The sequence below is a fragment of the Camponotus floridanus genome, unplaced genomic scaffold, assembly GCF_003227725.1.
Source record: "Camponotus floridanus strain SB8 unplaced genomic scaffold, Cflo_v7.5 scaffold94, whole genome shotgun sequence".
NCBI lineage: Eukaryota > Metazoa > Arthropoda > Insecta > Hymenoptera > Formicidae > Camponotus > Camponotus floridanus.
In genome coordinates this window covers 432,363-459,684 of record NW_020229865.1, presented here as the reverse complement: position 1 = coordinate 459,684, position 27,322 = coordinate 432,363, and the positions used below count along the sequence as shown (strand labels likewise).

At 28.5% G+C, this 27,322-nt stretch overlaps 2 protein-coding genes across 2 annotated transcripts in view; one reads left to right on the top strand and one right to left on the bottom strand.

Moving 5' to 3' along the window:
* The window catches only part of LOC109609933 (protein expanded-like), a 448,580-nt gene that overhangs the window by 335,162 nt on the left and 86,096 nt on the right, over positions 1-27,322 (bottom strand). The window lies entirely within an intron of this gene.
* On the top strand, positions 5,394-9,494 carry LOC105249367 (dentin sialophosphoprotein). The gene is made up of 6 exons (XM_025415026.1): positions 5,394-5,570; positions 5,746-6,372; positions 6,550-6,767; positions 6,997-7,152; positions 7,689-7,788; positions 9,448-9,494. Exons 1-4 carry the CDS (start codon positions 5,504-5,506, stop codon positions 7,108-7,110), a joined length of 1,026 nt encoding a protein of 341 aa, XP_025270811.1. The 5' UTR covers positions 5,394-5,503; the 3' UTR covers positions 7,111-7,152; positions 7,689-7,788; positions 9,448-9,494.

The window sequence follows — 27,322 nt, the reverse complement described above, 5'->3', positions numbered from 1 at the left end:
GCTTGACAATATATGTGAGAATCGTTGAGATCGGTGATGGCGTCCGTAAAGTTCATAATTACCAATTTTATTATATAGATGTATTTATTATAACAAAACAGAGGGAAAGAGAGACAAATATTTTATATTTATAATATAATATTTAGAATATAATACCAAGCAAATAAACAGAGATAAGAGAGTGAGTGAGAGAGAGAGAGAGAGAGAGAGAGAAAGAGAGAAAGAAACGCAACATATGTAACCGTGTATGTATAAAGCATGAGGCGATATGTAATGACCGAGAAATTAGAAAGAGACAGAATGAGCATATGATCGAGAAAACGAAAGAAAAAATATGAGAGGGTATGCAATAATAATAATGCGTATATATAAATTATTGTCACACACATGCAAGAGGAAAAAAAAACATGATTTTATGAAATCTCTCTAACACTTGCTAGAGATAAGGAAAGATTTTCGATTCAAAACGAGAGCGAGAAGGAGTAAGGAGCAAGCGAGATGAAAAGTCATCAAAGAGTTCCGAAATCTCGCTCGCCAGACTCGCTTTTTTTTATCTTCACATGTATACATGTCAACTTATTGTGAAAAATAATTTTTATATTTCGCATTTTTTCGATTTGAAAATAATTGCAATAGATTAATGAAATTTTTGCGGTTAAAATGACACTAAACATGACATAAATCGGATCATTTTTAATTAAATTAATTATTAAATTTTAATTATATATTTTATTAAAAATGATTTGATTTATGTCGTGTTTGATGTCATTTTAATCGCAAAAATCTTATTAATTCATTGCAATTATTTTTAAATCGAAAAAGAGTGAAATAAAAATTTTAATTTTTACGATATTTAAATCCCTCTCTCTAACAGTTGTTATAAATAAGGAAAGGTCTCCGATTTGAAGCGAGAGCGTTCGAAGAAGTAAGGAGCAAGCGAGATGACAAGACATCAAAGAATTCCGAAGTTTCGCTCGCCAAGCTTGCTTTTTCTTATCTTCATATGTATACATGTCAACTTATTGTGAAAAATAAAATTTTTATATTTCACATTTTTTCGATTTGAAAATAATTGCAATGGATTAATGAAATTTTTGCAATTAAAATGACACCAAACATGACGTAAATTGGATCATTTTTAATTAAATTAATTATTAAATTTTAATTATTTATTTTATTTATTTTATTTTTTTTAATTTGGAATTAACAATTACATATTTTTTTTAAACAACATGTGTTTTCTTTACACCAATTGATTCCTCTCATTATTTTATACATAAAAGGTAAGATAATCGAAAAATAAATATTTTACTAGATATTTTATGGTTTATGCAAAATTAAGAAATGATTTCAAGCCTCATAACTCGAAAAGTACTCAATGAAGAAATACTTTCTTATAGTGTTTTGGAAAGCTCTCGAGATAAGCTACACAAATATGTAATAAAAAATAGGAGGTTCTATTTAAGAAATTGACGGTGATCTTCACGTGACTTTCAAATGACTCTCCCATGTCAAATCATTGCCACTATCTGATGGTCCCTTCAAGCCATACAACTTTTGTTTGAAACATTTCTTTCTAAAGTACATAGTTTATGAAATATTTGATCGGTCCGGGACTTTTGGAACACTCTGTATTATACTATTCTTGTTAGTTATATTAATAACTGTTAAAGTTAACAGTTATTAATATAACTCTGTCAGTTTGATGATATTTATTTTATATTATTAAGAAATAATATTGTTCAATGGGAATGAAATATAATGAAAATAAATATAGTAATAATAATCAAGAGACACTTCTAACGCTTATATAACGCAAACTTCGCTCCCGTAATAGAAATTCAAGATGCTGTATAGAGGTATTCCTGGCACATAAATACGCACAAACACATACACACGCACTCACGCGTTTACAATATCATTTATCATATCAGCTTATTATTTTTTTATTTCTTAACTTTATATTAACTCAACTGTATATTTTATCTGTACTAGAATACAGGCGCGCGCTATTTATTTCTTACAATTGATACTGCATATAGTATATATATATATATATATATATATATATCCCCCATAGCAAAAAATGTCACAGTGACATCACAATAAGCTCACAATAGAGTCACAAGGTGACAAAAAAATGTGATGTCACTGTGATGTCATTGTGAGATTATTGGAAGGTAATAGTGATATCATTAATCACAATTGAAGTGATATCATTGTAAAATGTCACATTGATATAACTAGTATATCACGAAATGTAACAATAAGGATAAAAAAATCTGTCATAGCAAGAAAATGTCACAGTGACATCATAAAGATGTTGTGCTGTGACGATAAAAAATATATTTAATCGTCACAGCACAACATTTTTATGATGTTATAGTGATATCATCAAAAATGTCACATTGATATAACTAGTATATCACGAAATGTAACAATAATGATAAAAAATCTCCATAGCAAAAATATGTCACAGTGACATCATAAAGATGTTGTGCTGTCTGGGTCATCTACTTTATGACCTCCTTTGAATCAAACTTTTATTTGAAATATTTTTCTTTAAAATAGTCGCGTTCAGCAGAATGATTGCTAAATTGTCATCTTGTCAAGACTTGACGTTGATTTGTTCTAAAAGTAAAAGAATCAATCACGTTACCGTTAATAGACGCTACTTAATGTAACCTAACCTTACCTAACCCTAATGCAAGCGTGACCGTGTAGGCGCGTACACGTTGTCCAAAACGCTCTGCAGCGTATACGCAGTCATTGTTGTCTATTGGTGTACTAGCACGTGTTTTTTATTTGCATAATAAGAGGACATTTTGATTCAAAAGTGAAACATCATATAGTTATTGCTAAGTGATCTTCTGAAATCATAAGAAGTGATTTAACACAAAAGTGAAAAACATCAACATAAAAATTAAGGTTAGTATATATACAATATTTTTTTGTCTTATGTTTGTCTTATATTTTTTCATATTTATTGTAACAAAATATCTTTTTTTCATTGTATATGTATATTTAGAAAAAAAAATATTTTTTGTAAAAAATATTTTTGTAAAAAATATGGGTCGCAAACGAAAACACTCAATATTTTATAGTGCAAGACATAAACGAAGGTTAGTTGCAAAAAACACAGTAACAGATATGAATATGATAACTCATCAGACTGATTCTGCGGATTCTATGGTTATAATTAATAATAATAATGATCAACTAATTGTTGTTGATGAGAATGCTTCATCTTTATGTAATTCTGATAAAGTATACTCAGATAGAAATCTAAATCAATCTTGTGATGAAAGTGATGAAAATAATATTAACTTTCTGAATGAAAATAATGCCTGTATGATACAAAATTACACGGATGCAAATAAGCTGCAAGCTATAGTCGATAACAATTATGAAAATCTGTGTTTAAATGATAACGAAACTTTTATACATGACATAAATAAATGGGCTATTGAAGAAAAGATATCACATAAATCACTCCGTCGCCTTTTACAGATATTGCAAACACACACTAATTATACTTTGCCTAAAGATCCACGTACATTATTGCAAACTCCTAAATTAACTAAAATTATACAAATTGAAAACGGAGATTACTGCCACTTAGGTCTCGAAAAAGCTCTTCTGAAAATTATTAAAGAACGTAAAAGATTGAATTTTGCTCTTGATAACATTCAATTATTTATAAATATTGATGGTTTACCTATATATAAATCTTCCGCAAAGAGTTTATGGCCAATATTATGTGCAGATAATATTATAAACAATGTATATGTCATTGCCTTATATTATGGTGAAGGAAAACCAAAAAATGCAAACGAGTTTTTAAAAATGTTTGTAGATGATGCTATTGCTTTTATAAATAATGGGATTGATTATGAGGGACAGATCATAAAAGTCGAAATTAAAGCAATAATTTGTGACGCTCCTGCTAAATCATTTATTTTAAATGTAAAAGGACACACTGGATATAATAGTTGCACTAAATGCATTATTGAAGGTGATAATATAGAAGGACATATATGTTTTCCATACACATCTAATATGATGTTACGTAATGATAAAGAATTTTTTACTGGATCTTATAATCTTGATTATCAAACTGGTGACACAATTTTAAAAAAATATACCAAATCTAGGCTTAGTTACAAATGTGCCACTAGATTATATGCACCTGGTATGTTTGGGTGTTATGCGTAAACTTATTATGTTATGGCTTTCAGGACCACTTAAGACAAGATTATCAAATTTAGACAAAGAAAAAATTTCTAAAAAACTAATAAAGTTACGCAATTATATTCCTTCTGATTTTGCTCGAAAACCAAGATCATTAAAATACATGAAACATTGGAAAGCCACAGAATATCGGCAATTTTTATTATATACGGGTCCTATTATATTGAAAGGAATACTACAAGAAAATGTATATTTAAATTTTTTAACATTACATGTAGCAATCACAATTCTTGCACATCCTACTTTAACATATCAAACTTCTATTATAGAATATGCAGAAAATTTATTAAAACATTTTGTAAAATCATTTCAAGTTATATACGGTTCTAAATATATTTCACAATTTATTATTCACAATATTCATAATTTATTACATCTTGCTGCAGACGTAAAACAATTTGGTGCTCTGGATAAATTCAGTGCATTTAAATTTGAGAATTATATGTCTACGTTAAAGAAATTAATTCGTAAAACTAACCAACCATTACAGCAATTAACAAGAAGATTTGCAGAAATTGAGACAATACATAATAATGAAACATTCAAAATATATTCAAATTCATACGATATGGAAAAATGTTTTACACACTCTCATTGTGATGGTCCTATTACGAAAGATTTCATTTCTGTACAACAATATAAAATTTTTTGCAATAATCAATATTATATTAACTGTGATGATCCAAAAAATAATTGCATTTTTTTTGAAAATGGACAAATAATGTCAATTTTAAATTTCATTAAATCTAATGACAATAAAATGTATGCTATTGGCAAAGTGCTTGTGTTAGTGGAAGATTTATATACACAGCCTATTTCGTCATTAACTTTAAATATTGGTATCATGTCTGAATATTCTCATCTTCAGACATGGGAGTTTGATAAAATTAGAGCAAAAATGTTGAAAATGCCTTATAAAAAAAATTATATTATATTTCCAATGTTACACACAACTGAATAATACATATTTTTAATATTAATTTGCATTTATAATAAAATAATTAATCGTAATTCTAATACTCTAATATAAATTGCAAATATTATTATTATTATTATCATCACATTTTTATTATATTATAGATTATTTATAATTTTAATGCTGATAAATTTTTATTTAGTTATTATAATGGCGTATAATATTGTGGAGTTCGAAGATGGCTTACAAATTGTTCCTTCTGAATGGTTAACTGAAAATAATAAGGAATGTAAATGGCCATCATATACAAGTCAAATTAAGATAAATAAAGCAATTATGAAAAGAATATTTCCTTCTGATGATTGGCAATTATATAAAATAATCCGTATTTTTGGTAGCAGCGGTTAGTAATATAAAAATGTATTTTATTTTTTTTATCAAAAATTATATAAATTAAAATTATAATATATATGTATTAAAAGTATATATTAAAATTTAAATTTTAAGTGATATTTTATAAAATATATAAAAACAAAAATCTAATTTTTAATATTCAAACATTTTATACGTTTATTTAGATACATATGATAAAGCTATAGACAAACTTAAATTAGCTGAACAAATATCCGATATAGATGGTGATGATGGAAATGACCTCAAAAAATCGAGATATCAACGAGCAAAAAAAAATGGTTCCTCTGCTGATAATTCTGATACAAATGACACAAGCATCAATAAATTAAAAACTCGCAATGATTTAGAGTTAGATGATTTTCCTAATACACCAAAAGCTTTAACAATAAATAAGAGCAAAATCTGTGAAATAAGGACATCATTAATACAAGGTGATAAGAAAATGAATCGAGCAAAAAAATTTTCAAGTTCTTCTTCTGATAATTCAGATAGAACTGACACAAGCAATGATTTAGATGAAGCTTCTAATATATCAAACGATTTAAATAAAAGCAAAATGACCTATGAAATAAAAAAACCACTGATAAAAAGTGATAAGAAAATAACTAAGCCTCTGATACAAATAAGTAATGAAAAAGTAATTAATATTCAGTCTAAAAAAATTTCTGCAGTTACATGTAATAAATCCATAAGTTCACAAGAACATCGAACAGCAAATAAAGATGACCTTGTTCCACAAAATTCAGATACAATATCTACATCCAATACTTGTAATGCTGAGATTGATTTAGGTAAAATATATCTGTTATTAATTTTAAATTTTTGTAAAAGCTTACCTATATATATATTATTAAAGTTTTAATTTTTTTTATTTATATTACTGTAAACATATATTTAAAATGCTATATAATTCGTAATATATAATCTGACTAAATATACAATAATATGTGTCATCATTATTTTTGCAGATTTTCATAATTTAATTATCAGGAAACTAAATGCAGTATTGTTGAATCTTGCAACAATTGATGAACGTTTAATAAAGTTGGATAATCAAATCAGAAGAAATGAGGATACGGATTCAAAAGAAAATGAAGATTATGATTTCGATTTGCCAGCAGATACCGTAGAACAATTACAGAGAATTGATAATCAATTAAAAAACAAATGTATTGCTGCAGAAATGGTATACAAAATATTGTCATTTTATACTCACGATTAAAAACATTTTATTGAAATGTCTTATAAGAAGCAATATTTTGGACATATTTATTTATTTATATAATGTTAAATAATTTTAAAGAAGTTAAAAAAAAAGTAATGTTAACTTTTTTTATAACAGAAAAACAAATGTTTATTATTTTGATATTTTTAGATCATAAACTGATATTAATTAAATTATTTAATATTTTTAGACAAGACAATTGAGCCTTTTAGGAGGTAAGGATCATCATGATGTGATTTCGTACATGATGAAACATATTTTAACAAATATGCAATGGAATATAGTTGGGCTGGTGCAAAATTGAAAAATGCCTTTAAAAATCTTCGCATTACTATATGCATCATAAGTAAATATATAAATATTTAATCACAGAAATGTTTTTATTGACGTATTTTTGACACTTTATATATATTAGGTTGAGTCATAAGTCATTTCGGCTCCGACCAATAGATCATATCAGTTTTTCGCTGATAAATTGAGCGTGGCATCATGATGTTACCCAAAAGATGGCAAAAAGTCATCGAAAAAAATGGTCAATACATAACTGAATAAAATTATTCCTTTCTATAAAAAAAATCGCCTTTGAATATCATAGTAAAAACCGAAATGACTTATGACTCAACCCAATAGAATTCTATGCATGGTTATATTGGATGATGCTATTAGAACTCTAATATCATCATTCAATAATATGTATATCATAGGAATATAAAATAATTTTGAATAGTATATATACATATATATATATATATATATATATATATATATATATATATACAATATATATATATATATATATATATATATATATATATATAATTAAGTCGCTTTAAATTTTTATATAATCTATAACCACACATATCTGTTTAAACTTGTTGTTAGATGCTGCGCGAACTTCAAGAAGCAATTTAACAAATAAGGAAATTGAGGATATAATTGCAAGATGGCTAATTTTAGCCAAGCAGAGATTTGACCGAGATTTGTAAGTTATATATAATATATTATTAATATATTATTATATTAATATATATATTAATATATATTAATATATATATTAATATATTATTATATATTATATATAATATACAGGGTGGGGCAAAAGTTCCGGAACGGTCAATTATCTCAGGAAATATTGGTTTATTAAAAAAATGTTTCGAACAAAAGTTGTATGGTTAAAAAAAATCTATCTACTGATCTTATTAGTTTGACCTTGGGTGGCGTTGCCAAGGTCAGGTCAAGGTCACGTCAATTTTTTTAAATTAAGCATACCATTTTTGATTCAAGAATCTAATAGCTGATGTCAAGAGCTTTTCAAAACCCTATAATAAAGTATTTTTTCGTTAAGCACATCACAAGTTATGAAGCTTGAAAGTTATAGTACCGCCGGCATTAGCATTACCCAAGATATACCACGCGGAGGTTGCACGGTCGGATTTATATCTTTTTTGTTTTGTGATATGTGCGTGTATGCGTGTGTGTGCGTGTACGTGTGTGTGCATGTGTATGCGTGTACGTGTGTGTGCGTGTGTGTGCGTGTGCGTGCGTGCGTGCGTGCGTGCGTGCATACGCGCGCGCGCGTGCTCTCTTATGTGTTTCTAAATAAATGTTCATTAATTTATTAAGTGTTCAAATTGATGTCCTCCTGCTTCTTGGCAGTATCCTAAGCGAAAATAAAATGTATCTGTGACGTTTCTTAAAATTTCCGGTGTTATTAAATTTGAAATGTTTAATATTCTTTCCCTTAAATCGTTCACGTTGGTAGGTTTCGTTTCATAGACTCTACTTTTCAAATATCCCCAGTAGAAAAAGTCTAACGGGTTTAGATCGGGAGATCTCGGTGGCCATTCTATCGTGCCTCTTCTACCAATCCATCGACCAATAAAAGTTTCGTTTAGAAAATTGCGTACACGCAATGCGAAATGAGCTGGAGCCCCATCATGCACGCACGCACGCACGCACGCACGCACACGCACACGCATACACACGCACACACACGTACACGCACACACACGCATACACGCACATATCACAAAACAAAAAAGATATAAATCCGACCGTGCAATCTCCGCGTGGTATATCTTGGGTAATGCTAATGCCGGCGGTACTATAACTTTCAAGCTTCATAACTTGTGATGTGCTTAACGAAAAAATACTTTATTATAGGGTTTTGAAAAGCTCTTGACATCAGCTATTAGATTCTTGAATCAAAAATGGTATGTTTAATTTAAAAAAATTGACGTGACCTTGACCTGACCTTGGCAACGCCACCCAAGGTCAAACTAATAAGATCAGTAGATAGATTTTTTTGAACCATACAACTTTTGTTCGAAACATTTTTTTAATAAACCAATATTTCCTGAGATAATTGACCGTTCCGGAACTTTTGCCCCACCCTGTATAATATATTATATATAATATACCTCAATTTAACTATTTTATCATCTTATCTCAAACTTTTTATTTTTATAAGAAACTGATTTTAAAGAGGGTGAACACATGCACTATCTGTTCATTATTGCATGTATTAGTTTTTTTTAAATTAAATACAACGTTTAAGAACTTATTGTTATTTTTGTATAGAATATTTATTGCAGAATTGACTTATTGCACCTATGTATAACAATCACATATTTCTTTTTAGGAAAAAGGAAGAACGAAAAAAGAGATGCGAAAATGAGGAGATCTAAACAAAAAAAAGGACAGATCATTAAATATATATAGTAATTTTAATATATAATAAATAATATTTGAACGTTTATTATTCAGTTCATTAATACGTTTATTGCACAGTTTATTATTATTACCTTTATTTATAGATTTTATAAAGAGTTTATTTCTGCATATGTACTTTTTTATTTTGAATGTATTAATTTCATACGCAGTAATTATATAAATACTGTAAATTATTTAATACTGTAACCATTTAAATAAGAAAATATATATATATATATATATATTTTCTTATTTAAATGGTTACAGTATTAAATACATATGCATAGTTGTAAGTGCAATAAAGTAATTATTAAATATTATTTTTTAAATATAGTGTAGAACGAGAAAAGTTATAATAATATATACAGTTGAATATTAAAGTAATATTAAAGTAATTTAAAGTTCTAAGAGTATTTTAGTATTTTTATGCGTAGCTATAGCATAAAAAATGAACAATCGCTATTTTTATTTTATTAATGCCTATATATTAAAAAGTTATGCGCATTTAAGTTTTCTAACAATTATATCAATTTTTTTTTCATAATTCTGATAAAGTGATAACTAGAATTTAAAAAAAATTACTTTAAAAATTATTTATTATAAGTATTATTTATATATATGTGTTAGTGATATAGTTATTAAATGTGATTAAATGATGTGATTTAACGTGAATGTGTATTAAATGATAGTTATACACACACATACACACATATAATAATATGACTTATATATTTTGGAACGTATATGTATTATTTAAAAAAATAAAAATGTAATTAAATTGTAATTAAATAAATTACATTTATTTGAAAGAAAAACGTAGGGGAGACAAGGGTTGATTGTAACACGAGTAAAAAGTAATAATCTTTAAAATTAATAAAAAACATATTTTATAGCAGCGCTAAAAAGAGATAAATGCTCGGCAATTAAATGCTCGGCAATTAAAACTTGTATTGAACGTTTATCTCTGCTTTTAGCACTGCTATAGCATTGCTATGAATTTCATTAATTTTAAAGATTGGTACTTTTACTCGTGTTAAAACCAATCTTTGTCTCTCTTATATAAAACCCTTTTATGACGTATAAATTATATCACTATAACATTCCATTTCCTATCACAATGATGTCATAGTGACATCACATCTGTATAAATTACATCACTGTAACATTCCATTTCCTATCACAATGATGTCATAGTGATATCACATCTGTATAAGTTACATCGCTATAACATTCCATTTCTTATCACAATGATGTCATGATGACATCACATCTGTTACAAAGCGGACATTCGCACATCACTATGACATCACTGTGATTTTATTTTGACATATTTTATCGTCACAGAGCAATGTCTTTGTGACATCACTGTGACATTTTTTGCTATGGGGGATATATATATATATATATATATATATATATATATAGTGTCACAAAAGTAACTGAACGGCTGGATATTTCCTCAGTTAAGATTTTTTTTTAAAAGTTCAAGATCATTATTTAAATAATTTTCAACGAGGAATCTAATGGTAACCTCAAATTTGACCTAGACAATGACCTTTAAGGTTATTTGAAAGTCACCTTTATTTTTTTAAATAGAAACCCCCTTTTTGAAATCGACAATCGGAAGAGCGAGAAATTTTACGTTCAAATATATACTCAGGTTATAGGTCCGACAATGACCTCAAAGGTCATTTAAACTTAAAAAAGATATGGGTACCTCTGAGAATAAAAGCTGTTCAGAAAATTTTGTATCGACAAAAGTTATTTATTTTAACAAAGTGCATTGGGTAGTGACCTTAATCTTGATCTCGACTATGACCTTCAAGGTCATTTGATTTGAAGATTCGTTCTTTGTATAATAGTTTTTCGGAAATCAATAAGTGATCAATTACGATATCAAATTTTCAAATTTTACCAACAATAAGAAAAACCATTCTTATTTGAGATCCGGAAAAGTTATTATTAAAATTTTTTGCTTTATCGATTTCTGAACTCAAAAAAGCAGATTTCTATTTATAAAAAAATTGACTTTCAAATGATCTTGAAGATCATGGTCGTGGTCAAGATTAAGGTCATTACCTTTGTCACTGCCTTGTTAAAATAAATAATTTTTCTCGATACAAAATTTTTTGAACAGCTTTCATTCTCAGAGATATCCATATCTTGTTTAAATTTAAATGACATTTGAGGTCATGTCGGACCTTATATGTATTTCTCTCAGGTTTTCTCTTGAATATTATATATTTTAAAGAAAATTTTTTTCTTAATCGTAAAATCTTAATCGCTCACAATCTCAATCGTGTACTTACACTTAATCGTGTACTTACACTTAATCACAGTTAAATTGGGAATGGCAAGTTCTCATCAATAATACAAAATTTATATCATTATCTTCTACCACATCGTGTGGTAGGTATAACAGATATACTATAGATGTAGCTAGATTTATGTTTTGGGGTAAGTTAAAAATATTTCTATATCTTTGATAAAACGAGAGAACCTCTATACAATACAAATTATTATAATTACATTGTAGCAATGTTTTTGTAATGTTTTATTGCAATATTGTAATGAAATATTACAAAGACATTGCAGAGCAAAGATCCACAAATTGCCAACACAGTTGCAAGATAACATAAATATTTTAGAAAAATTTTAAATCAAAATTTTACAATTACATATTTTTAAAACATATAGAAAATATGCAAATTATAGATAATAAACTAAAATATTCAATTTTACTTATTTTATCCTTATAATTGTTTAAATATTACAAAATCAATTTATATAAAAAATAAGATCCACTTTAAGAGCTTTATTTACAAAAAAAATGAAATTTTTAATCTTCAAATCTCTAAAATATAAAACTTCTACTTATAAAAGTTATAAATTTTCACACATAGTTTCACACAAAGTTATAAATTTTCATACAACGTAATCAATATTTTCGTTGCATCATACCAAATGTAAAAGTATTATAATACTTTTCTTACAATTTAATTTATTATGAAGAAATAGATCGAAATGTCTAGATTTCCATTTTTATTTATTGTAATGTACTATATAGCATGAGGTATCTATTAATTATATACTTGATAATTATATACTTGAGTTATTAATTTGTAAAAAATTATATGTTATATAAAAATTATTACATATAAAAAAATTGAATGATTTTGAGCAGATGCTGATTATGTATTATATTTATTTCTTATAAGCAGAAATTTATAACTTTTAAATAAAATGTAAAATTTTCCAATATTAAAATTTATATTTGTAAAAAATTTTTATATATTTGCTGGACAAATTATTATTATTATTACTGTTACTTTAACAAAATTGTTTTTTTCACATTTAAAAAACAAAAAATTAAATATAAATTTCTTTATATACATAATTTTTAACAAATTTGTTATTTCGTTGATTACCAAGATAAACTTTTAATGCTTGCCAAGAACGAACTCGCAAAAAAGCAACATAAAGTTGTCCATGATTAAAAACATCTTTGCGAAGATCTAATTCAATTCTATCAAACGTCTGTCCTTGTGATTTATTAATCGTCATGGCAAAATCTAATTTTATTGGAAATTGTCTTCTGGAAAAAGTAAAAGGAAATACATTTTCGCAATATAACGTTATACGATTCAAAAAAACAATGTCTCCTGTTTTGTCACATGTTAAAATCTTACATTTTAATAAATGATCTGTAAGCTCTGTAATCATTAATCTAGTGCCATTACAAAGACCTTCATTGATACTTAAATTTTAATTAACATAATAATACTATTTGATCTTAAACATAATTCATGAGGAGGAAGAGACGATGGAGATAAACTATTTAAATATTCTGGTAACAATGTTTCACTCATGTCACCATTGTCAATATTTACAACAATGTCTACACTTGTATAAATTCGTTCATCATTTATATCTAATAATTCCACAACTTTCTTATTAATTTCATCTACATCACATTTCTTGCAGAAAGTATAGCACATTTAGACATTTTAACAAACTTTTTTTCTTATTAAATCACCATATATATCTTCCACAATATCAGCATTAATAGAAGCTATATAACATTCAGGAATTTGTATATTATCATTAAGATCATTTAATGTACCATCTCCAACATTCAATAAAAACTTTACAAATTCAATTTCTTCTGAAGAAGAACTCGCATATTTTGTATTAAAGAGAATTTTACGAAATGCTTCTAAAGAGAACTAAACTTAATAGAAAGATTTACAATTTCACTTCGAGTAGCATGTACTTTAATAGGCAAAAGTTGTCTAAAATCACCTAATAAAACAATTTTTCCACCGAAAGGAATATCATTATTCATAATATCACGCAATGTTCGATCCATTATTTCTAAAGCATATCGTGGTGCCATTGGTGCTTCATCCCAAATAAAAATATCAATTTTTTTTAAATATTGAATTTCTTTTGATTGGTTTTTAATAGTTGATGATGAATCAGCAAATAATGAAACAGGTAATCCAAATATCTTATGAACTGTTTTTCCAAAAGGTAATAATGTAGCTGCAATACCTGTAAATGCCATTGTACATACACGTTTATTTCTAATTCTAGCTAAATAATAGATAGTATAGTTGTGTATATACATATATGTTTTACCTGATCCATCTGGACTATCAATATAAAAACAATTATTTGAGATAATATTATTGTTTAATTCATTTAATATAAGATCGACGATCTCTTTCTGCTTATTATTTAATTGTTTATATTGTTTGGTTCCTATTTCCATAGCTTCTTCAAATATCATGCAATTCTCTTCTTCGTCATTTTCTGTTAATTGTTTCATTTGTGGAAAATCTACAAAACTTTTACCTTCAGCACGAAGCATATTAATTTGTTCATATGCTTTATTTTGTCCTTGTAATATACCAAAATGTTGAATATAATCCTCAGACATAGCTACTTTAAAGTTTTCCCACAATTCTTCAGGATGTAATGGTTGACAATGTAATAATATACGTACAAGTAATCTACGAAGTTGTCCTGGCATCATCCATCCAATAGCTTCATTCATAGCTTTTTGCCATTCATTATCACCTTCGATCAAACCTAAAGCTAAACATGCGACTGAAAATGATTGACAAAATTCTCCATTTACAGTTCTTAAATCGTTAAAACTTGTGGCCCCTTTTACTGTGAGTAACAATGATCGTAAATGAAATAATTCTATTTGTGTTGGACTAACGGAATACATTCGTCCTATACAATTATAATGACTTTTACGTTTGACTCAACGTGATACATTTTTGCCGTTAACTTTCTCTTTTTTAAATGTATAATAACTTGGAATTTCTATATACAAATACTGTTTTGCTTCTTCATCGCGTAAGTTTAATGAAAAATAATCTATTAACATAGTAACTTGATCTAAAGCAGAAGTCATTGCATCGTCAATGTTTTCATTTTCAATTATAATATTTTGCTCATTAGGAAGATGGATTGGTAAACGTGTTATAGCGTGACTTTTATCTTGTAATTTTTTACTAAGAATACGCCAGCTAGCTTCAACAGGTCCAACATAACGAGCTTCGATGATTATCTCATCATGATCAATAACAACACTTTCTGTTATTGATTCAATAGTTACAGCAGCAACATCATGTCCTTTATAAATATATTTATATAGATATTTAACTGATTTAATACTTAAAACTACTTCAACATTTATATGACTATTATAATTAATAAAGTAGGACAATATGGAACAACATAACGATTATCAACTACATATCCACCAGGACGTTCAAAATTTGTTCCATTATTTCGTCGGCGATAATAAGGATAAGCATCTTCATCCATTTTAGTTTGTTCGAGAAAAGGTTTCGGATAATGTTTTGAACAACGTCCATGTACCAAACACCAATCACTACAAGGTCCATGAATCATATGTTTCATAACTACATCATGTAGAATACGATTCTCACATGGATCAGGAATTTCAGCAGAAATATATTTATCAACAATTTGCGGAGTTGTGATTTTATAATTATATTTTAAAGTAATTAACATATGAACATGTGGCAAACCGCGTTTTTGAAATTCAATAACGTATACAAATGCTGCTACTTCACCAAAAAATTTTTGTTTAACGATTAAATCAATTAAATAATCTTTTTTTATATTAAAAACACGAGCACAAATATCATCGTCTATCCGAAGCTTGTTGACCAGGTAAAAGATTTTCTTCAATTTCACGCCATTTTGGATTACAAGTCATAGTAATGAAAAGATCTGGTTTACCAAATTTATTAACTATTGCCATTGCATCTTGATAATTTTGTAACATATTGCGTGGCGATCCAGTAAATGTGGAAGGAAGTACAATCATTTTCCCAATACGTCCATTTAAATTATTAGCCGTAGTTTGTAAATAATCTCTTAAACCTTGATATGTTTCACTACGTAATTCTTTTTGATGATTTTTACAATAATCAATTCTATCTTTTTCCATTTTTACATAGCTGTCTACAAGCCACTGTTGAAATAAGCGACGTCCTAATAAAAAAAAACATTAAATTCATCACGAATAGCTATACGATATTTAATATATTGTCCTCTAATTATTCGTCTATCACTATTTAATTTTTTTAAATCACGATGCCATCCTTGAGTACCATATGGATAAAATAATGGATATATCCATGGTTCTACATTTGGATCCATAATACTAATGTTTTGTAAAGTTTTAGTATTTTTATTACGTATTGTAACATATGATTCTGGAATTTCTCCATCAGCTGTTGTAGAGAATACAGCAGCAACTTCATTGGTTCTTTGAGTATTATATCGACGTCGATCCATATCTGGTCTTGAAATAAATACTAATTGTAACTCCGGTAATAATTCACCAGATTCCATTTCTAAATGTCGTTGATTTTCTAATTCTTCACCCATCATTTAATAAGAATGAGCAAATACATTTGATTCTCGCATTATATGGTCAATATTTCGTACAATTTCAAAATCTAAATATGAATTTCGATTAAGACGATAATCAATCGCTTCATTCGAATCAATAATAAAAAGTTGGCCATATGTAGGACTTTCGTTTTGCGCAGCATATAATGCTGTATTAATTTGATAATAAATTTGCCCTTGTATTTTAAAACAATATGGACCAGGTTGTCTATCTTGAAAATTAATTAAATTAGCATTAAATGATGCAAATGAAAATGAACTATTATAACTACGAATATGTTGAAAAAATCATTGGATTTTACATGACTATCATTAAATAAACTACGAATGAATTCAGGAAGTTCAGGTAATGACTGTAAATATACTGCATCATGATAACAACAATCATGAAATGAATGTCCTTTATTAGAAGTTTTTTCAGCTGTAAAATGTTTAGCGTTACAATGAATACAATACACATCCATAGGACCAATATAATATTCAGTTACATCATTTAATGATATTGTGTTAATATTATTTGAACGAGGTTGTTTTTTTTGTCGTGATCGATAACGAATTTGATATTCTGCAGATGGTTGTAATGTTGATTTAACAATTAAAGAATTTTCATCAGTTTTCGAATTCAATTCTATTACCGTGCGACTATTATTTGATGTTCCAGTAATATAAATAATTTGTTGATTTGATATTATATTTGAAGAATTTTCAACTAATTTATTATTTTTACGACGGCGCTGTTGATTTTCCCTTCTTTTTTCTCGACGTCGTTGTAGAAATTCTTCTTCTTCTTCTAAAGTACGCACAATTTTACGTCTACCCATTTTATAAAAATATATTAATATATTAATATACTAATATGTATATATGCTGTGTTAAATATACAGGGTCTACCAAAAGTGTGGAAACCCCTAAATATCTCGGAAAATATACGTTTTACAGAAAAGTGTTTCCAACAAAAGTTGTAGGGTTTAAGAAGATCTATATACTGATTCTATCAGTTTGACCTTGGATGGCGTCGTCAAGGTCAGGTCAAGGTCACATTGACTTTTTTAAATGACACCCCCTACATTTGATTGCATATTCTTATAGCTTAATTCAAGAGCTTTCCAAAACACTATAATAATGTTCATTTTTATTAAGTACTTTGCGAGTTATGAGGGTTGAATGATAGAGTAGCGCCGGTATTAACATTATCCAAGGTGTACTACATGGAGGTTACTCGCTCGGATTTGCATCTGTTGTGTGTGTGATCCAGCTAACTAAGGCAAGATCGATTCCTCAACATATCCTCATATTTCGCTGAAGTCAAATTGCCAAAAAATTGCTCCATAAAACGTGTATGAAACGTCTCGTTAGTTCCTTCATTTACCGCTATGTGACGCACTACATGCAGTCTAACTCGCATTTAAAATTCAACTAAGAATGTATAAAGCTATCAAAGAACGAGCACCTTCTAACTTCAGCTTTGAGCAAGCAGAAATTAATTGTTATCGTCCAAATACAACGTACGATTAATTAAAATTAAACGTTTTAAAAATGGCTGGCGACTTGTCGGAACGTGAAAGAATCACTATCCTCATGATGCGTGGATGGGGTGATAACGAAAGATCGTTCTCTGATGTCGTTCGATTATTTAATGACACGTATCCGAACCGTCGAATTAATAAGTCCACTGTGTTAAAAACAATAGAACGTTTTAGACAAACTGGTAGCGTAAGAAATCGCTCTAAGTCAGGAAGACCATTGTCTGCAACCAACGAAGAAAAACAACTTGATGTTCTGCAGACATTTATTGAAGATCCCAATTCTAGTGTTCAGAGAGTCGCTCAAACTCACGATATTGCTCCCATGTCGGTTTGGAGAATTTTAAAGAAGAACAAGTTCCATCCATATAAATTGCAATACGTTCAAGAATTGCAAAACGGAGATGAGGAGCGTCGTATACATTTCTGTGAAAGAATGATGGCACTAATAGATGTCCGGCCCATCTTCCCTTATCAAATTGTTTTCACAGACGAGGCAACTTTTACCTTAACGGGAGAAGTTAATAATCAAAATTTTCGTTTCTGGTCAGATGAGAATCCGAATTGGGTGCGGGAAACTCACACACAACATCCACAAAAAATAAATGTATGGTGCGGAATAATAGATGGCTATTTAATAGGGCCGTTTTTTTTTGAAGAATATTTGAACGCTCAAAGGTATGAGAGATTACTTGTTGATCAAATAATTCCAGCCATACAGAATACTTTTCCAAATAATTTCCAAGAAATATGGTTTCAGCATGATGGAGCTCCTGCTCATTTTGGTGCAGGACCACGTCGTATTTTAAATGAGACTTTTCCGCTACGGTGGATAGGAAGAAGGAACGGAAATGAGGGAGGAGAGGATTGGCCACCTCGGTCACCAGATCTAACTCCTCTTGATTATTATCTATGGGGATATCTGAAGAGTAAGGTTTACAGAACAAAACCTAAAACCATTCACGAATTGATACAGCGAATAAGGGATGAAATGGCTTTGATACCTTTTGAAACGAATCGTAAAGTCATTTCTACATTCTACCAAAGATTAGCATATTGTCAGGAAGTAAATGGCAGCCACTTTCAGCATTTACTTTAACACATTGAAACACATTTGCAATCGTTTGGTGCAACCTAACCTGATCTCTGTATACACGCACCGCACGCACGCACACGCACACATTTCGAACAATTATTATGATAAATGAGCATCCACAAATTTATTTACTGTTTACTATGTCGATTGCTTTCCAGGTCTTTATATGTTCGATTGTAATTTGGTTGGGTCTTTGCTTTTGCTGACTGGATCCACGACCGATCTTGCCTTAGTTAGCTGGATCACACACACAACAGATGCAAATCCGAGCGAGTAACCTCCATGTAGTACACCTTGGATAATGTTAATACCGGCGCTACTCTATCATTCAACCCTCATAACTCGCAAAGTACTTAATAAAAATGAACATTATTATAGTGTTTTGGAAAGCTCTTGAATTAAGCTATAAGAATATGCAATCAAATGTAGGGGGTGTCATTTAAAAAAGTCAATGTGACCTTGACCTGACCTTGACGACGCCATCCAAGGTCAAACTGATAGAATCAGTATATAGATCTTCTTAAACCCTACAACTTTTGTTGGAAACACTTTTCTGTAAAACGTATATTTTCCGAGATATTTAGGGGTTTCCACACTTTTGGTAGACCCTGTATATATATATATATATATATATATATATATATATATATACAGGGTGTCCGTAAATTTTCGACCTTAATGAAATAAATAAGTAGATTGGCTCGAATTAACAAGAAATGACCGGTATTGCTTTGGGATTGTCGCAATAATTAACGAAATATTAAATAAAAAAGATCGGCCAATCTGCGTGAGTAAAAGCGCGCGGCGACGAGAGTCGTCCCACCGTAATCCGATACTACGAACGCGGCGAAGCGGTGGGCGGGTCGCTCTCCGAGACATGATGGTGGTTTGCGATATATCGCAATACCGCGCCGAAAAATGACCCGTCCCCCCTTTTCGTGGCGAGAAAATGATGCGCTATCATTTCCACACCACCTTGCGGTAGATAGCATGGTGCGCTTTTTTTATAGTGGTTTCCCCCATAGGCCTATTCCACTCTCAATTTAAAAATTATTCAAAATGCCATTTACTATACGCTGAATATATCGTAAATGTAAAAAATTAATGGACAGTACCTTTACAAAAATTCGTGGTTGAAAATTCCTCGATAAAATGTATTGCACACGTTGATAATGTGATACGATGATAAAATTCTTCAAGAATCCTTTCTTCATCTCGTACACGAAGACGCACTGCTGGACCGGTTATCCCGATATTATGCACGACACTCAGTTTCACATAATTATTGCACAACACGTAAAATTGTACGGCCACTTGGTTTTCGTGCACGCCCGAGAAATGATTCCATGTAAATTGCGGCCGCACGATAAGTATTTTCTCCCGCTAGTCCGTATGCCACAATCATATCCGTATATTCCTGCAGAGTACACTTCATTTTCACTGTTAATTTACTACGCAAACACAAGATTTTTATTAAAACGTCTTAGCTCTCGCACGCTGTTACCAGACTGCGTACGCCAGCAGCACGCAACTACAGCTGACAGCTGAGCGGACATGTGAGTGTAAGCGTACGTGTGAGTTCGACGCCTGCGCACTATGATTACACTCGCATGTCCGCTCAGCTGTAGTTGCGTGCTGCTGGCGTACGCAGTCTGGCAACAACGTGCGAGAGCTAAGACGCTTAGAAATCTTATGTTCGCGCAGTTAATTACCAGTGAAAATGAAGTGTACTCTGCAGGAATATACGGATATGATTGTGGCATACGGACTAGCGGGAGAAAATACTTATCGTGCGGCCGCAATTTACATGGAATCATTTCTCGGGCGTGCACGAAAACCAAGTGGCCGTACAATTTTACGTGTTGTGCAATAATTATGTGAAACTGAGTGTCGTGCATAATATCGGGATAACCGGTCCAGCAGTGCGTCTTCGTGTACGAGATGAAGAAAGGATTCTTGAAGAATTTTATCATCGTATCACATTATCAACGTGTGCAATACATTTTATCGAGGAATTTTCAACCACGAATTTTTGTAAAGGTACTGTCCATTAATTTTTTACATTTACGATATATTCAGCGTATAGTAAATGGCATTTTGAATAATTTTTAAATTGAGAGTGGAATAGGCCTATGGGGGAAACCACTATAAAAAAAGCGCACCATGCTATCTACCGCAAGGTGGTGTGGAAATGATAGCGCATCATTTTCTCGCCACGAAAAGGGGGGACGGGTCATTTTTCGGCGCGGTATTGCGATATATCGCAAACCACCATCATGTCTCGGAGAGCGACCCGCCCACCGCTTCGCCGCGTTCGTAGTATCGGATTACGGTGGGATGACTCTCGTCGCCGCGCGCTTTTACTCACGCAGATTGGCCGATCTTTTTTATTTAATATTTCGTTAATTATTGCGACAATCCCAAAGCAATACCGGTCATTTCTTGTTAATTCGAGCCAATCTACTTATTTATTTCATTAAGGTCGAAAATTTACGGACACCCTGTATATATATATATATATATATATATATATATATATATATACGTAAAATGTTATTAATACACATTAATAAAAAAAACAATTAATATAATCATCATTTTGTTATTATTATCATTGTCATTTTCATTATCATTGTCATCATTCTCATTCTCATTGTCATCATTTTCATTGTCATTAATATCATTATCATCAATATCAAGATCTTCATTTATATATCATTTATATTATTCATTTATCATTAATATCATTATTGTTCTTATTATCAATATTATTTATTGTTAATAACTATACATGAAAAGATATGAAAACAAATTACAACACAATAAGTAATTAATACAAATATAATAAAATTATATAATTAAATATCATAATATAATAATTATAATTACTTCAAATTAATTTATTATAAATTACTTAAACTTAATACTTAATTATTTATTTAATTAATTAAATGAAGAGAAATGAAAATAATAATTAATATATAATAATTAATAACACAATAATTAATTAATACAAATATAATAAAAATATATAATTAAATATAATATAATAATTATAATTATTTTAACTTAATTTACTATAAATTATTTAAACTTAATAACTTTTAATTACTTAAGCGGCGTCTACAATGATATTTTAAGAAGACTTAAAGCGTAAGACTCAAGAAATTCACCAATCACAGTCAAATATTAAAAGAATACTCGACTATGATTGGCCAATTTCTTAAAATCTCACTGTAAAATGGCCCTTACGTACTTAATACTTAACTACTTAATACTCAATTATTTAATTATTTACTACGTAATTACTTACTTAATCAATACTTAATTACTTAATTACTTAATAAATTCTTGATTTTTTGAATTTTTTTCACTTCTTCATTTTTTTCTTTTTGTATTTGATTGAAGTTCCTGAAACAAAAACAATAATAAATATTAATATATTTACATTTATTTTTTAATATGTAATAATATGTATAATAATAAATTATTATATAAATTATATATATATATATATATATATATATATATATTGTTTTATTTTAATCGCCCTAGACAAATATCTCGAACAATATGGAAAATATGAAAAAATATTTCAAGACAAAAGTTGTATGGTTTCAAAGAGGACATGGTATCATTGGTTTACCTTTGGATAGTTGTTTGAAAGTCATATTAAAGTTAATTTAATTTCTTAAATAGAACCCACTATTTTCATTACATAGGATTCTATTAAATGAATTAAAGGTAACCTTAATATAACTTTCAGACAATTATTTAAGGTCAAATCAATGGCACCATCATATGTCCACCTCGATGCAACTTTTGTCTAAAACATTTTTTTATATTTTTCCATATTTTTTCAGATATTTGCCTGAAGAAATTAAAATAAAACACCCTATCTATGTATACACGGTAAGTCATTTATAATGACTCACCATGTATATATGGATTCCACCCTAAATATTTCTATTCTTATGCATTTTACAAAAAAAGTTTCAGACAAAAGTTGTTTAGTTTCGAGGGGGCTATAAGATAATACCATTGGTTTGACCTTGAAGGGTCAGTTGAAGGCCACGTGAAGGTCATCTCAATTTTTTAAAATGACATTTCTTATTTTTTATTACGTATATTCTTGTAGCTTATCTCGAAAGCTTTCCAAAACGCTATATTTGAACCTTTCTTAACGTAGAATTTCCTGAGATATTTTAAATTTCATTACAATATTTATGACTCTTGTCAGTCGAACATCTCGAAAACCGAGCCCGGCAGCAAAAAATGTTTCAGACAAAAGTTGTCTAGTTTTAAGAAGGCTATAAGATGATACCATTCAAGAGCTAAAAATAAGTGCCATTAAAGAATTTATTTTAATTCAAAAATTTAAATTTTTAAATGACACTTCTTATTTTTAGCTCTTGAAAGTCAAACCAATAGTATCATATAATGCGTTGTCTACAACAGGACTTTAAGACTTAAGATTTCAGAAATTGACCAATTACAATTGAATTTAAAGAAGAATAATAAATATGATTGGTCAATTTTTTAAATTTTATGTCTTAAAGTCTCATTATAGACGCCACTTTATAGCCTTCCTAAATTTAAAATATCTCAGGAAGTCCTACATTAAAAGATTTCAAATATAGGGTTATGGAAAGCTCTTGAGGTCAGTTACAAGATGTAATAAAAAATAGAGGGTTAATTTAAAAAAATTGAGGTGACCTTCACGTGACCTTCAAATGACTATCCAAGGTCGAACCAATGATACCATCTTATGGCCCCCTCGAAATCATAAAACTTTCGTCTGAAACATTTTTCTTTAAAATGTTTTGTTTCCAAAATAATTGCGTACATTGATTAAAATGATTTACCCTGTATATGTATACAGGGTAAATCATTTTAATCAATGTACGCAACAGGGTTGGGCAAAAGTCCGGAAACGGTCAAATATCTCGAAAAGGATCAACTATAGCGAAAAATTGTAAATAGCAAAGTTGTAGGGCTTAAAAAAATGTACCTAATGATGACTAAAAATTTTACTTTGAGTGGAGGACGAAGATCATATAAAAGTCAAATTGAATTTTTTAAATGGAACCCCCTATTTTTCATTGCATATTCTTGTAGCTTATCTCGAGAGCTTTCCAAAACACTATAATTAAGTACCTTTTTATTAAGTACTTTTTGAGTTATAAGGCTTGAAATAATTTCTTAATTTAACATAAACCATAAAATATCTAGTAAACCATTCATTTTTCGATTATCTTACCTTCATACTTTTATGTACAAAATAATGAGAGGAATCAATTGGTGTAAAGAAAACATACAGTTGTTTTTAAGAAAAAATATTTAATTTAAAACTGTATGTTTTCTTTACACCAATTGATTCCTCTCATTATTTTGTACATAAAAGTATGAAGGTAAGATAATCAAAAAATGAATGGTTTACTAGATATTTTATGGTTTATGTTAAATTAAGAAATTATTTCAAGCCTTATAACTCAAAAAGTACTTAATAAAAAGGTACTTAATTATAGTGTTTTGGAAAGCTCTCGAGATAAGCTACAAGAATATGCAATGAAAAATAGGGGGTTCCATTTAAAAAATTCAATTTGACTTTTATATGATCTTCGTCCTCCACTCAAAGTAAAATTTTTAGTCATCATTAGGTACATTTTTTTAAGCCCTACAACTTTGCTATTTACAATTTTTCGCTATAGTTGATCCTTTTCGAGATATTTGACCGTTTCCGGACTTTTGCCCAACCCTGTATGTATATATATATATATATATATATATATATATATATATATATATATATATATAAAGTATCTTTTATTTTACTGACTTCGAAATTGTTTCATTATTTTAGTCATATATTAATAAATGTAACAACAATTTAATTAATTACAAAGGACTCATTTGTTGATGAATTTTATAAGTTAATATACTTAACACTGCTGTAAAAACATACATTAATCTGTCGATGTATCTAATAAAAAATATAAGTGTTAAAAATAACAATTTGTAATGAATTTTTTAAATTTTATTTATAATACATTTTTTTAATTTTATAGAATATTTTTCCATTTTGAATTATAAGAAAATATTGAAATCATGAGAATTTTCGTGAATCAATACATTTAAAACTGCTGTACATTAATCTATCGAAATACCAGATAAAAAAATTACAAGTTTTACAATCCATAATTAATTTTTAAAACAAAAGAATAAAAAATTCTGAAGTCGATAAAATAAGAGCCACTCTAATATAAGTTTTATATATATATATATATATATATATATATATATATATATATACAATATATATGTGAAGAGTATATATATATATATATATATATATATATATATATATATATATGTACTCTTCACATACATATTGTATATAATTCTTTTAACTTTTGAAATTGTTGATAAATTTAATTATTATAATAGTCATCTTTGTATAAAATATAAATATAGCACAAATGTCTAAAATAGTATAATATTCTTTGACTCTTCTATTTTACATTCAATAAATACTATTTTTAGAATATTCTTAAAATAGTATTTATTGAATGTAATAGAATATTCTCGTAAAATATTGTTAAAAAAATTCTTTTTTATTAATTTACAATTAATTGTTTATATTATAGTATTATGTACTGAAGTTATAAAGTAGCTTAAAACTCACACGCCAAAGAAAATATGTTCTTATTTTTATTACGTACATATTAAAATTGATTCTACGCATTCTTAAAGAGTAATGTCACTCTAGTGCCCGAAAAAATAGCCTAATTTTGACAATTTTTTATGGGAATATAGTGAATGGAATACAAAATCTGTTTAATGGTTTTATGGTTTAATATGGTTTAATGGTTCTTATTGTACATACTTTGAAGTGTATTCACAAATTTTTTTCAATTTTTTTTTACAAAATGGCGGTGTCAGTATTCAGCAAAGGAAACCTCTTCTCACGAATAGTGTTCCGCGGCCTGAAAGCTTTCTCCTGCAATTTTTGACTTAGAACAAAAGACCAAAAATTTTTAAGTTTTATATAAAATTAACTCAGGAAATACGTACGCTAATTAAAAAATACCATTTCTTGTAAAAATAATGCACGTTTGAACAAAAGTTTCATTTTTAGGTAAAAAATTACATGAAAAATTGTTTATAACAAAAAAAGTTTACAATGAAATTTAAAATCCGTACGTACTTCTCTAGATAATGTAATTTTGAAGCTACAGTTAAAATTTCAAGTAAATTAATGAAGATCTGATAACGTTATGTTTCCGGCCGCGGAACACTATTCGTGAAAAGAGGCTTCCTTTGCTGAATTCTGGCACTGCCATCTTTTTGTAAAAAAAAAATTGGAGAAAAAATTTGTGAATACATTTCAAAGTATGTACAATAAAAACCTTTAAACAGATTTTGTATTTCATTCACTATGTTCTCATAAACAATTGTCAAAATTAGGCTGTTTTTTCGGGCGCTAAAATGGCATTACCCCTTAAATACATTGCAGGAAGATAGTTCTATAATAACTATCTATAGTAACAGCAATGATAATACACACTGAAAATTAATCAAAAAAATGTATCAATAATTTCTTACAAAAAACTAAAATAAATTGTACACAAGATGCATACTTTATACAATTAATTTATTCAAAATATTTAGAATGATCTCATTTTGACATTCTATGTAGATTCATAAAATACTTTTTTTTTACACACACACACACACACACACACACACACACACACACTATATTATACTTTTTTTTACATTAATAGAATATTCACTAAAGAATATCACAGACAATACAAATCTATTCTATAAATATCCTTCAGAGAATATTTTAATGAAATTTAAAAAAGTAGTTTATAAATCTGCATAGAATAACAAAAATGAAACTATGTTCTAAATATTCTGAATAAGTTTAGAGAATATTCTGAATAAGATTTCTAGATTAGATTAACAAAAAGAAATGTTCTTTTACATGCATGTTCTAAATTGTACTGTAACATCTCAGTCACACTAATATAAATAATTAACTTTAAAATAATTTTTTACAAGAAATAAAAATAACAAATCAAAATGAATAGTAAAAGGCAGTAAAGAGCCAACGCAGTTGTAGAGCGTGGATAAAATAATTTCCAAGACGGCAATTCAATTTTAACGATCCTTTCGCTTTATTCCAAACGTTTCGGACTCAATTCGAACCTTCT

Coding starts and splice junctions, on each gene's coding strand:
- LOC105249367 (XM_025415026.1), top strand. CDS start 5,504: ATGAAAAGAATATTTCCTTCTGATGATTGGCAATTATATAAAATAATC. Junction 5,571..5,745: donor CCGTATTTTTGGTAGCAGCG/GTTAGTAATATA, acceptor ACGTTTATTTAG/ATACATATGATAAAGCTATA. Junction 6,373..6,549: donor TAATGCTGAGATTGATTTAG/GTAAAATATATC, acceptor TTATTTTTGCAG/ATTTTCATAATTTAATTATC.